This window comes from Sarcophilus harrisii, chromosome 5, assembly GCF_902635505.1.
Source record: "Sarcophilus harrisii chromosome 5, mSarHar1.11, whole genome shotgun sequence".
Lineage (NCBI taxonomy): Eukaryota > Metazoa > Chordata > Mammalia > Dasyuromorphia > Dasyuridae > Sarcophilus > Sarcophilus harrisii.
In genome coordinates, this window is record NC_045430.1 from 133,665,373 (window position 1) to 133,679,896 (window position 14,524).

The 14,524-nt window shown below is 33.7% G+C and overlaps 1 protein-coding gene across 4 annotated transcripts in view; it reads right to left on the reverse strand.

The window, feature by feature from the left end:
- The window catches only part of DCLRE1C (DNA cross-link repair 1C), a 64,034-nt gene that overhangs the window by 37,833 nt on the left and 11,677 nt on the right, over window positions 1-14,524 (reverse strand). For all 4 annotated transcript variants that reach the window (XM_031938615.1, XM_031938614.1, XM_003771450.4 and 1 more), the window contains 6 exons: window positions 14,169-14,228; window positions 13,486-13,541; window positions 12,388-12,489; window positions 6,892-6,964; window positions 6,570-6,710; window positions 3,382-3,483 (listed from right to left, as the gene is read on the reverse strand). In XM_031938615.1, the coding sequence (XP_031794475.1) occupies window positions 3,382-3,483; window positions 6,570-6,710; window positions 6,892-6,964; window positions 12,388-12,489; window positions 13,486-13,541; window positions 14,169-14,228 (534 nt within the window). The remainder of the gene's footprint in view (window positions 1-3,381; window positions 3,484-6,569; window positions 6,711-6,891; window positions 6,965-12,387; window positions 12,490-13,485; window positions 13,542-14,168; window positions 14,229-14,524) is intronic.

Genomic DNA, 14,524 nt, shown 5'->3' on the forward strand with positions numbered 1-14,524 from the left:
TAGGGGAAGTCAGAAAACAATAACAGGTGGGGAATTTCATGGGAGAGATACATGTACCAAACTGTATACCAAGTATCCTAAAGTGAGCTCAGGGAAGGGAGATGCACAACAGAGGCTTTTTGTTTCTCATATAGTATTAAAAGTACTAGACAGAACTAAACTTGGAAGTAGAGGAAAATGTTAAGTATATCATTTACCTATATCGTATATTGCATTTCTCCACGTGTGTGTGTGTGTGTGTGTGTGTGTATCATCCTTTCTATATGAAACAATTTGAATATGTCAGTCAATAAGTATTCATTAAGCACCTCATATACAATGATAAAAAGCAGCCTATCTAGTGAATGTAAATTAAATTATCTTTTAAACTGAGAAGCTGTAAATTGAATACATGTGTTATAGGCCTGCACTCATACTTAAAACAAGGATTCTTACAAGGTGTTAAGTCAGTGGAATTGATAAGACAATGGTTATCTAGTTTAGCATGGTGATCAACAGTTCTCTAGTTCAGTACATGTACTTAGTACTTAATATAGTTCTGCAAGATTCACACCTATGATGTAATTAAAATAGAGCATATAAAGCTGGGCCAAACTCAGCCAAAGTCAGAGCCAGAGAAGACAAGCGCACTGGAGGCGGGAGCTCAAGCTCTGGGAGCTAAGGAGAGACATTCACTCCATCTTGCACCACCGTGGTGGCTGGTTTCCTGCACTTCCCCCACTGAGACCAAGGCTGGTCTGAAAGGCTCTCAAGAAAGCTGCCCAGCCCCAGGCAAGGAAACTAGATCGTGAAGGAGATAATAAAGGACTTGGACTTTAATACCTGGCTATTCTTATTGTGATTACTCTGACTGAAATGAAGGCTGCTCCCAGACCTCCAGAAAACCAAACAAGAACATTACATACATGTATAACAGGGGATGGGTAAATACAAAACAATAGCAAAATTATCAAACCAAATAGGTTTGCATGAAGTCAAGCATTTGGTGTAAAAAGAAGCATATATTATGAAGTCTAAAAAGCCAAGTCATTAAGAACTATCAGGCCAGGGAGAAAAGTCATAAGGGTCTCTCTTGTGGATCCAGAGAACTTCTTTTACTCCAAAAGTTATTTTTTTAAAAATACATACATTTACATTGAAAAATTATCTCTAAATCAGGGTATGGGAAAGAAAATTAATCTTTTATTATACATATGGTGTCACAGCAAATATAAACCTGATGACAACTTAATGTTTGCCTGAAGTAGACCAAATATTGTGGCTTATGTGACATTTTTTATTAAACTCTATTTTCCCATCAGCCTCTCTTTCTTTTCAGATCACAGTGTTACTTACTTTGAGCTTCTGACCATAGAATCATAATAATTTTTATTGCTGATTTATCTAGCTATATGGGTGTAAGTATGTGTGAATTTATATACTTGTGTAAATATGTGTGTGTATGTAGATATATCTCTACATACACACACACATATACATTTCAGTGCTACAGAATTTACTGTAATATTATGGGAAAGGCAACTTGAGTTTCACATGTCAAACACTGAGAAGCTATTACAAATGCATGGACAAACAAGACAGATTCTTCTACTTTACAATAATATCATTAGTGGTAGCAGTGATATCATATATTCAGAATAATTACAATTTGGACAAACATAAAGGAATTCAAATGAATGGAACTACATTTAACAAATAAGCAACAAACATATTTACATGTAAAATGGGCAGTCAGAATTGTTAAAGTCCACATCCTTCCTTTCTACTAACTTGATAAACTGTAAAAGTAGAAGGTAATTTGTCTCTCATTTCCAAACATAGTACTACTGGTGAATTTACTTTGCTGTTTAGAATATATTCCCCTAAGGTTTTGTCTGGATGTGGAAAAATAGCATGTGTTTTGTTAAAACAGAACATCAGTATATTATAAGGGACTTAATAAGGTTTATCTGTTTACATTCCTACATGAGAGGATGATATTTGTAATTCATTAGAATGTTACCTTACCCTGCAGAAAAATATGAAGGGAATGGGATACAGGAAGGAGGGAGGGTCTTAGAAGGAAGATCATACTGAGGGAGGGAGTGATCTGTAGCAAAACACTTTTGAGGAGGAACAAGGTGAAAGGAGAGAGAGAGAATAGGGAAGAAATACAATTAGCAATAGTAATTGGAAAAATTTGGAAAAATTTTTCTAAGCAAATTTCTTTAATAGCCTCAGTTCTCAAAGAAAAAAGAGAACTGAGTCAACTTTATAAAAAATAAGAGCCATGCCCCAATTGATAAATGATCAAGAGGCATGATCTGTATCCAAAAGGCTGTAAATTCATGTATAGCCTTTGACCTAACACCACCACATGAATACCAAAAGAGATTGAGAAAAACAAAAAACAAAAAAGGAAAATGACCTATATTTACAAAAAAAAAAAAAAAAAAATTCATGGCAGTATCATCATCAAATTGGAAATTGAGGGAATGTCCATTAATTGGAGACTGGCTCAATAAACTGTGGTATGTGTTTATCGTTCTCTAGGAACTGATAGGCAGGATGCTCTCAGGAAAAAAACAAAAACAAAAACCTGGAAAGTCCTCCATGAACAAAGTGAAATATACTGTATACAAAGTAATAGCAATGTTCTGGGATGCCCAGTAGTACAACTATCCATGACTACTCAGAAGGGCTTATGATAAAAAATCCTATTTTTAGCTAGAGAAAGAATACATTGTGTCTGAATACAGAATGAAGCATTCTCTCTCTCTAACTTAATTTTTCTTGAGTGTTTTTATTTTCTTTAGAGTGGGAGATCTATGTTTTTTTTCACAATTTGACAATATGGAAATGTTTTTCATAACTCCACATATGGTTTCTTATTTGTGGGAGGAAATAAAAAAAGAGAATCTAGAACTCAAAAATCTTAAAAACAAATGTAAAAAAAATTTGTTTTGAATATGACAGGGGAAAATGTTAAATAACTAAAATTTTTAAAAAACAACATCAATAATTTTTAAGTGAATAGAATGCAAAGGAAATGGGTAACATGTATATCATTTTCATCATTCAAAACATTTATAAAAATCAAAAAAAGTGAATGGTAAACACTTGCTTCCTTAAACTACATATCATGTTCTAATAATTATCTGTATCATTTTTAGAAAAAAGTTATTGAAGTATATATGCACTTTATTGAAACATTCTGCATGAGAGTAACTTTCTAAATTCTTTCGACTTTCCACTTCATCTCTTTGGCTCTCAGGTTCTTCATTTGTAAATTGAAAGGATTAGATCAGACAATGCCTGGATTCCCTTTCACTGCTAAAATGCCTTGACATCTGTAGTATAGGGAGTGAATAGTATGAAGAAAAAAATAAGATGGGTACTTACCCGTGGGTGTCGACAGGCATGAATCTGTGTATGACGATCTGTTGTTAAATGGTAAAGGATATCAGGCATGTTTTTAAACATATCTAATTTGTTCACATGGACCTAAGGAAAACAGGAAAATTTATGAAGATTAAATATTTTGAAATTATCTTATGTTATGAAATAAATCAATTTTCGGTGATTTGGGGACTAATCAGTTTCTCCATTTAGGTCTTGTTCTGCTGCCTTCCAGGGGCACAGAGGTGACCCAGAGCTCTCAAAGATTATGGCAATAATGAGAAATGAGACAGAGCTGAAAGGTGTCTAGCCTTGGGGACAGAGAGTAGTTCTGAGGACCAATCTAATTAAGCTGAGTAGCTCACCCCAAGTTTAAGCACAAGACGATTAATCTTTTAGCCATAACTACACAAAACCCCCAACTACTAAGGCACAGAAAAGTGGTTGATCTTCACCTATGCAGAGGACCAACACAATAACATATCAAAGTATAAGTAATGAGTTGATTAACCTCTCTTCCAACTGTTTGATGCTTACATTTTAACCAATTCTTTAAGGCAGTTTAAATGAAATGGATTTCATAGGATCATATTTTGTGGATGAGAAGACTAAGGGCCTTGAAAGTTTAAGTGAATTGTCTGAAATAATACAATTACTAAATAGCAGAGCTGGATCAACACCCAGGGCTGCTGACCTCAATTCCACTATGCTGCTGCTTGTAAAATGATGGGACTATAATAATCCCTATGTCATCTTCAGCTCAAAAATTCTGATTTATAAGCCACTAATCATACACATAAACAGACACTCAGGAAAGTTTCATTCCCAGGTTTTGGATTACAGTATCTGATGGATCTATTCATGGTATATTTGACATTAATTAAATGAACTGCAATACCAGTTAACATTTATAATGATCTGTAAGTTTAACAAAGCAGTTCACACATGGAAATCATTTTCATGACTGCTTATAATTATACCCATTTTATAGATTTTTTTTTAAATAGCTTACTCAGATCATTCAGATGGTCCAGATTATAGTGACAAAACCAAAATTAGATCCTAGATCTTACAGCTCAAAGTTGAGTGATCTTTTTATTGTCTCTACTTTAAAAGAAAGACTATTTTGTAAATATCCTGTATATTTCAGAAGAACATATCTCAGGAAGAAGATCTTTGTGGTGCAGTGTAAAGAGAATCATGTCCTAACCAATCAATAAGTATTTATTTAGCACCTATGTGCCAAGTACTGTGTTAGTCATTGAGAGAGAAACAAAAATGAAACAATCGCTGCCCGGAAGGAACTTACATTCTGAGGAATGTACATATATAAGTATATATAAAATGAATACCAAGTTCTGTCTGTATCTTGTTTGTACATAGTTGTTTGCATATCTCCCCCATTAGATTGTGAAATTCTTGAGGGAAGGGATGATTTTTATCTTTCTTTTTATTCCCAGTTCTAACACTATAATCTGACACAGAAGAAATGCTTAATAAATGCTTACTGGCTTATCAAAATACAAGGGAATTTTGGGAGTGAGGCACTGACAGCCAGGGACATTGGGAAAGGTTTCATGGAAGAGCTGACTATGCAGGAAACTAGGGATTCTAAGAAAAAGAAGAGGAGGAGGGACTGAATTAATTTCAGGAATCAGGGACATGCACATGTACATGTGCATGTATGTTTGTGTATATATATAAATGTCTATATACAAAAAAAAGCATTTTTGTACTATAGGAGCAGTTGTGATTTTATGAGGAAGGAAATTTGGGTTTCATTTGTCAACCACTGACTGATAGACTATTAACAAAGATATGGTCAAATAAGGCAGGTTTTCCTATTGGGCAATAATATCACTAAGTGGAATCAGTGATGTCATATACTCATAACTGCAATATGGATAAACATGTAGAAATTCCAATAAATGGAACTGTATTTAAAAATAAACAAGGAACAGATTGTGAGGTGCTTTGGGAAAACAGAGGGCTTTAGTGAAGTACAAAATTATCATTAGAGCTGTGAAGAATATGCTCTTGGATCACCAACAGATACAACTCTATCAAAGGTAACAATGAAAAGTGGGAAGCAGAGTTCATAAAGACATGGAGAGAAGGGATGAAATGTCAGGTATTATGAACAGTAAAAAGGTCGGTTTGGCAAATCTCAGTTAGTTTTTAGCTATGATCCTAGGCAAATTACTTACTTAGCCTATATCTGCAAAAGTTTTCTCATCTATAAAATGGGGATAATAATAGCCCATACCAAAGTTGTTGTGAGATTTAAATGAGAGATTTTTACACACTTTACCAAACTTAAAGTCACTATATAAATGCATTATGTTCATGAATGTGAACAAGTTAAAAATTTTTACTTTCTCATATATAAAACAAGAGGGAATATATCAAGGAGTGGAGGGGTTAGTTAGAGATGGCAAGGAAAGGAACAATCATTTATTAACCATCTACTATGTGCAGGAATTGTGCTAAATGTTTTACAAATAGTATTTGATCCTTACAACCTGGGAGGTAGCTGCTATTATTATCCCCATTTTAGAGTTAATAAAACTAAGATAGACAGAAATTAAATCACTTGCCCAAGAATCCCAGAGCTAATAACTCTCTGAGGTTAGAAATGAACTCTGGTCTTCCGGTCTTCCAGACTTCCAGTCCTCCAGGCCTGTCTTTCTAATCAGTATGCCAACTAGCTGCCCACAAAATACTAAACTGCTTATGTGTCTTGAATTATGTTAGGTGCGGTGGAAGAAAACACATAAATAAATCTTGTACTCTATGCTCAAGAAACTATAAACTAGTAAAGGAACTTATATTAAGATGAAAAACAAAATCACATAACTTTATATCTAGCTAAAAGAGAATTTAGAGATGTTCTAGTCTCTTTCCATTTTACAGATTAGATTAGAAAAATAAGGCCTACAAGGAGGAAACTTTTTGCCCAACATTGTGTAATATTAAAAGACTCAAAAACCCCAAGGTCCAGCTTATTAAGACAATTGGGTCCATTCTGACATAAGCTGATATTGAGAAAACTATGATACTCTTTCATGAGGACAGAGGAAATTTCCATTTCAGAAAATTTGCCAATCCCTGCTTGAGAGATTTTTTGAGTGGATTTTTTTATGTGCCATAATTTTTAAGTTTTCTTTTACTTTTTATAACTGGCAAAATACCTGTGTTCCAAATTCTTCACTGAGGTTGGTGAATAAATATTCATATCCGTAGGCCGCTTTGCAGTTCAGCCACACAATATGATAAGGACTCAGAGTGATCCAACTTCGTACCAATTCTAATATTCCATTTAAACACTCCATCTAGATCAAGGATTTTAAAGATACATTCAACAATAAATACAACTAACACTCATCAGTCTTCCCCAGTACAAAGGAGGGAAAAATTTGTTAGTCAATATTTGAAGATCACAACATAGCATGTAAATATCCATTATAATTAGATTTCTTCACTTAGAAAATGTCTTTCTAAATGTATGCTTACCCGACTTGGAATCTGATAATATTTTGGATCGCAGAAAGTGGTGTCTAAATACACACTTTGGATGTCTTTCACTCTGAAATAAAATTAAAATTTTGTTGTGTCTAATCTGGTTTTATAAAACACTAGCAAAGGCAATACTCATTTACTTTACAAAGTTGTTTTTCTAGCCTGGAACATAGTAGCAAAACACCTCTTGGTGTCATCTTTTTATTTTTCACTGAAAGATTTTCCTTGGTTTGCCTACGATTATAGACTCAACACAAACTACTTCCCTCAATTCAATAAACAGTAAGTACTACACAGAATGCTTTGCCAGTTGCCTCATAAAATATTAGATAAGACATGGATTTTAACTTTCTAGAGCTCAGTTGTGTGGGGTTTTATTATGTATACACAAGTGACTATATAAATCAGGTTTGGCTTATGTAAGAAAGCATAACAAATTGCAGGATTCCTAAGCTCATAGCATGAATTTTTACTGAAAAAGAATAAGAAACCATAGGAATTCAACTACAAAATACTATTTATAGGAATAAGAATGAATCTGAATAACCAGAGGGACATAATTCAGGGTTGAGTCATTATAATATAATAAAAATGTCAATATTACATAAGTTCATTTGCTTATTCAGCCTCTTACAAAATTACTAAAGGACTATATTATAGAATTAAAATGACAAAATCCATCTATAGGGACAAAAGGTCAAGAATCTCAAAAGAAATAATGAAAAAAAAAAAAGTGAAAAGAAGGGAGCCTAACATCAAATGCCAAACTAAACTGCAAAGCAATGATCATCAAACTTCCTTGGAATTGGTTAAAAAACTGAAGTTGGTTGAATAGACTAGATTAAGTACACAAAATTCAGAGGTAAACAAGTATGTCAGCACAATGTTAATAAGCCCAAGTTCCCAAATTACTGGGCATTCAAAACTCTCACTATTCTGTTCATTAGAATTAAAATTTAGGGTCCCCCAATTACAATATTAGAGAAGAACATGGTGAGCATTTGGCCTGAGAGAACTGTAACTCTGGAAAAGCCACCTAATCTCTATTTGTCTTCATTTCCACAACTGTAAAATGGGGATAATGGCTGCATCTATCTCACAGTGTTATTGGAAAATCAAATAAGATATTTGCTTTGCACAGTTCCTAGTACCCAAGGGGCACTAAATAAATGATTATTTTATTTCCTTGCAAAGCTCTTCCTTTCTTTCTCCAATTACAAAGAACTACATGAGAAAAGTTTTGTAAAAGATATCAGACAAAGAAAACTAATAAAGCCAAGATTAAAAGAGAAGCAGAAAGCTGGGAAAAAATTTTAACAGCCAATGTTTCTAATAAAAGCCTCATTTCTAAACAGAATTGTCTTAAATTTATAATACAAGCCATTTTCCAATTGATAAATGATCAAAGGACTTGAACAATTTTCAAACGAATTAATACCATTTCTAGCTCTGAATCACTATTGATTGAGAAAGGAAAATTAAAAGAACTCTGAGTTACCACTTCACACCTCTCAGATTGGCTAAGATGACAGGAAAAGATAATGATAAATGTTGGATGGGATGTGGGAAAACTGGGACACTAATATATTGCTGGTGGAGTTGTAAAATGATCAAACCATTCTAGAGAACAATTTGGAATTATGCACAAAGGACTGTAAAACTGTGTACATCCTTTGATCCAGCATTATCTCTACTGGGTCTATATCCCTAAGACATTATAAAAGATGGAAAAGGATCCATATGCAAATATATTTGTAGCAGCTCTTTTTGTAGTGGCAAGGAAACTGAGTAGATGCCCATCAGTTAGAGAATGGCTGAATAAGTTATGGTATATGAAAGTTATGGGAAATTATTGTTCTGTAAGAAATGATCAACAGGATGATTTCAGAGAGGCCTGGAGAGACTTACATGAACTGATGCTAAGTAAAGTGAATAGAACCAAGAGAACATTGTACACAGCAACAAGATTATGTGATGATCAATTCTGATGAACGTGGTTCTTTTCAGCAGCAAGGTGATTCAAGCCAGTTCCAATGGTCTTATAATGGAGAGAGCCATCTGCACCCAGAATGGGGACTGTGAGGACTGGATATGGATTACAACATAGTATTTTCACTTTTTTCCATTGTTTGCATTTTTTTTTCATTTTTTTTTGATCTGATTTTTCTTGTACAGTATGATTGTGGAAATATATATATAAAAGAATTGCACATGTTTAACATATATTGGATTACTTGCCATCTAGAGGAGGGAGTGGAGAGAAGGGAGAAAAAAAATTGCAAAGGTGAATGCTGAAAACTATCTATACATGTTTTGAAAATAAAGCTTTAAATTAAAAAAAAAGAAGAAATCTCAAGAACCTTCCATTGATATTTTGACTTTTATTTAACCTCAATGTTGAAATTAATTTCTAATCCTATTGCTAATGGATTAAAAGCTAAATTTCAAAGAAAGAAACAAAGAAAAAGAAATGAGTAGGCTGATTTCAGAAAACCCTGAGAACATTACATGAACTGATGTTAAGTGAAGTGAGCAGAACCAAGAGAACAATGTACAAACAACAAAATTATGTGATTATCAGTTGTAATGGACTTAGTTCTTTTTCAACAACAAGGTGATTCAGGCCAATTCCAACAGATTTGTGTTGGAGAGTATAAAGGTCCAAAGAGGAAGCCCGGATCAGGAAGTAAAAAGGCCTTGAAGCCTGAGATCCCCAGATGTGATTTTCTGTGAACAGAGTGGCCCACTTTGTGAGCAGAAGCTCTGGTTGCATTGAGATCTGCATCATTAACGGATAGTGTCTCCTTCTCTAATTGGCTGTGTGTGTGACCTCATAGATCCTATATAAGCTGTGGGGACCAGGAAGAAGTTTGAGGTTTTTTTTATTAGGAATTTACTAAGAGTGAGCAGGAGGTCAGCTAGGGCAAGATATGTGGAATAAACATGTGGAATAAAGATTTTAAACTTGCATGCAGCTGTCCTCGGGTGCTCTATTAAACGTAGAACCACCGCTCAGTGAGGTGGTGGCCAGCTGTCTCTGAAGACCTCTTGATTGAGGTAAGATTGGTAAAGAAGCACTATACTAGACAGTGGCCAGAGATTTTTCTGAAGGCCTGAGAATTAAGCGTGACTGGTAACAGTAAGTTTCTGGAGGTGAAACTACATGTGGCAACTCAACATGGATGCACTGTAAATTACCAGACCCCATAATTGGGAAGGTTTAACAGGCCCTGATCCAGAAAGGAAGGCAGAGAAGCAGTATGAATCTAGGTATAAGTCTACCTACAATCATGCTTGAGGATACAGCTGTACATGCAGCTCAAGCAAATAAGTTAAAGAGCCAGATGGATGATTCTCTAAAAGAGATCACCTCTGAAGAAGGGCAGGGAGCTTGCTCTCAAGCTCCAAGGCATATACTCCCATGCCCATTAAATACAGCTAAGCAAGGGAAAAAAATCAAGAGATAATAGAGATGATTGAGCACATAGAGCAAAAAATACAAGAGTTAAAGGTTGAGTTAGAGAAAAAACAAAATATCACATTACAGATAATAGAACAAGAAATGCAAAAATTACAGGCTGAATTACAGGCTGAGTTAGAGAAAAGACAAAAAGTTAAGTTACAGCAGTTAGAACAAAAAGAACAAGAGTTCAGCCTACTGGAGAGAGTCATCTGCATCCAGAGAAAAGACTATGGGGATGGAAAGTATATCACAATATAGTATTTTCACTTTTGTTATTATTTGCTTGCTTGTTTTTTCCTGTCATTTTTTTCCCTTTTTGATTTGATTTTTCTTATGCAGCATAATAAAAGTGTTCAAATGTTTAGAAGAATTGCACATGTTTAACCTATATTGGATTAGTTGTTGTCTATGGGAAGGCGGAGGAAGGGAGAAAAATATGGAACACAAGATTTTTTAAGAGTGAATGCTGAAAACTACTTTTGCATGTAATTTGAAAAATAAAAAATTATTATATTAAAAAAAAACAAAAACAAAAAAATAAAGAGGTGATTCAAAGTAATTCCAACAGACTTGTGATGGAAAGTACTATCTGTATCCAGAGAGAGACCTGTAGGACTGAATGTGGATCAAAGCATAACATTTTTATTTGCTGTTGTTTGCTTGCTTTTTTTTTCTCTCATTTTTCCCTCTTTTGATCTGATTTGGCTTGTATGGCATGATGAATATAGAAATATGTTTAGAAGAATTGCACAAGTTTAACCTATATTAGATCACTTGCTGTTTTGGGGAGGAGGGGGGAAAAGGGAGAAAAATATGGAACACAAGGTTTTGCAAAGGTGAATATTGAAAACTACCTTTGCATGTATTTGTTAAAATAAAATACTACTAAAAAAAAAGAAAAAAGATATCAGAGAGATGTATGACTGAAATATATGGAACAATTATGTCACAAGAATGTGAATGACAGTCTGAACACTCCACTGATATCCATGCAATATCAAAATATGTAGGGAAAGACCCCTTCTGCCAATATCAAGTAGACCCTTGTAAAGTGTAAGTTTGGGTTTCAGAAGTATTCTTTATCCTTTCTCCTTACATAAAGCTTCCTTCTTTTGTCCCTTTCAGAAAGCAAACCGTTCCTATCAAAAAGGTCAGCAGCTTGAAGAAGAGAAGACGTGGACAAGAGAGAAAAGGGATAAGAAGAAACTGCTAAAAGAGGTGCACACAAAATGAGATCATAAGTATTGCAGCCTATGCGCCATGTCCCTGAATCTCATATACACTACAATGCAATACTATATTGTTCTTCATCTTTTTTCTACATGCTGAAAAACTTTTGGAATGATATCTTAATCTGTGATTTTTACATTTCTTTCCTTATAATCTAAAAGTTTCACAAATTTATTTCCTAAAACAAATTACCAAAAAGAAGCAAGAGATCATACAGTTAAGAGTTTTAAGGGACCTTAGAATCCATGAAGTTTAATTCCCTTATTTTACAAATGAAGAAACTGAAGCAAACAGTCACACATGGGAAGTGTGTGAATAGAATTTAAACCCAGATCTTCCTGACGTCATGCAGCCTAAGAAAATGTTCACAGTTTGAGATCACATTATTTATTGAACTTGGAAGCTAGAATTTTCTTTAAAGTAACACTATTATTATGTCTTTCCCAGGAATATTTAAGATTTTATAAATTTGAACAAATGTTTTTTCCTAAGTCACTCACTACCTACTATTAACCCATAAAGGGGAAGAACAGGATATAATTTCTGAGAACCATTAGTTCAAATGACCATTATTGTGATAATCATAATAGTAAAGCCACAGAAAAAGTCAAAATGGGAGGGAGGAAGGGAGGAAGGGAGGAAGGGAGGAAGGGAGGAAGGGAGGAAGGAAGGAAGGAAGGAAGGAAGGAAGGAAGGAAGGAAGGAAGGAAAAGAGTCCCCAGAACATTGAAGCATCACACCCAAGTAAATTTTTATGAAAAGGCTTTATGTTTAACAGTTCTTGTAAATTGTAATACCTGTTCCCAGAGTGCAAGAATTCCATTCTGGCAGCTTCCCCTTTGGCTAATCTAAAGTCTCCTGTGTACAAGACTGTTCCATTGTTCCCCTGAAACAAAAACCTACAAAGGAAACAGATTTCAACAATTTCCTTAATTCAAAAGAAATCTTAATGAAGTCACCATGCCAAATAATGTAATAAATGCTCCTGTTGCATATTTCAATTACTAAAAGCAATGATAATGGAAATTTTGATGAATATAAAAGAGTAAATTAATGTTATGTAAGTAAATAAATCACTTACATAGAGCATCATACAGTTCTCAAAAAGATAATACAAATATTATCCATGTTTTAATAATTAAGGAAACTGAGGCTCAGAAAAGTTTAAATGAAAAAGTTAAAGTGACTTGCTCATAATTATGGCACTAATGTTAATGATGCCAGATTTTTAAGCGTCACGCTCTGTTAAGCGTACTATGTTAAAAAATAATAATAATAGAACTGAATGCTTAGTTGTCTCTCTAATCTGAAACATCTGAAAAATTTTCATTTTAATGAGGTACTTAATGGTCATAGGAAGCAAAGTCGTTATGAAAAAAAATCAACATTAATGGAACAGGTCAATAATAAGAATTTCATTGCCAACAAAGTTCCATAATAACTACCTCAGCTAAGCATTTCATGATAAGAGATAAAGGCTGAAGAAATTCCAGCAAAACAATTTAAACCTTTTTTTTTTTTTTTTTTTGCTGAGGCAATTGGGGTTAAGTAACTTGCCCAGAATCACACAGGTAGAAAGTATTAAATGCCTAAGGCCAGATTTGAACACAGGTCCTCCTGACTTTAGGGCCAATAGTCTATCCACTATATCATCTAGATGTGTCAACAATTTAAACTTTTAAGGATATACATAGATTCTCTTCTTAAGACTAAAAACAGGATTGCCACAAAGGGATACAGAATAAAATATGGACCCCATCTTAGAATGTTTTTAAATGCATAAAATAAAATACATAAGATTACAAAGATAATCAATTACATTGACATCCAGTTATCAATATATTAGAATACAAGTTCATGCATTCCAAGAATCCCTGAGATAGAGGATCTCTTACATAACTGAACCTGGGCAGTGACCAGCTGGTAAAAGAGTTACAACAACCTCTTCCTTCTGAAATTTAAAACAAAGAAGAAAAACATTAGTTCCAGGTTAAATCAAAGTGTTACACAATGGTATACATTTTCCAAATGCCTCCAAATAGGGACTGTTAGAATTACTAATTGACAGACTTCTTTGCAGACAAGGGAAATCATGAGTGTGAAAAACTACCTATTTTATAAGATTTGGATGATATGCTGATTAGTTTAAATTAACTGTTTTCCCCCTATTTCTTCTTGGTCCCAAGTCTTTGTTTCAAGATTTTGGTTGGGGGTTGAGGATGATATAAAAACAAAAGCCATCAATAAAAAAATTTTAGGAGTATAAATACCTTGGATTGTCATCAACAATAAAAATAGTTTGTTGTAGAAAACACTAACAGATCTATTCCATTTTTCAACTGTTTTCTTTTTAGTCTTCTAATACAAACTAAAATTCTATATATAGACATGTAATACTAATGTGAAACATCTTCACCTAAACAATGATTTTTCAAAACTTCAGATCTATTAGATTAGGGAAATATTATCAAGGAAAACTTTTCTGTGAAGCAAATAAATAATCAAATGCAACCAACAACAACAACAAAAGAACACTGTTATTAATTTTTAGAATAGATTATTAAAGATATTTGTTTACCTCACCAGATGCTTCATCTATTAAAGAAATCTGAGTTGGAGTTTCAATTTCAAGAGCAATCTATTGAAGTAAAAGGAGATGTTATTTATATATAATTTCATTTTTTATAGCTCTTAATCACATAGTTACATAACTCAAATATTTACATGATTCTAGAAAAAACCCTAAGTCCCAGAGAGTGAATACAAAGTGTCTTTATATATGTCATGTTCAGGAAAAAAATATTATGTAAAAAGTAAAAAATTGAAATCAACTACACTTCAGCTTAAATGGATTTATGCATTAAAAATACAAAACGAAGTTAAAGTTCTAGGCCTACAATGCATATACTTAACTCTCATCATAATTGATCTAAC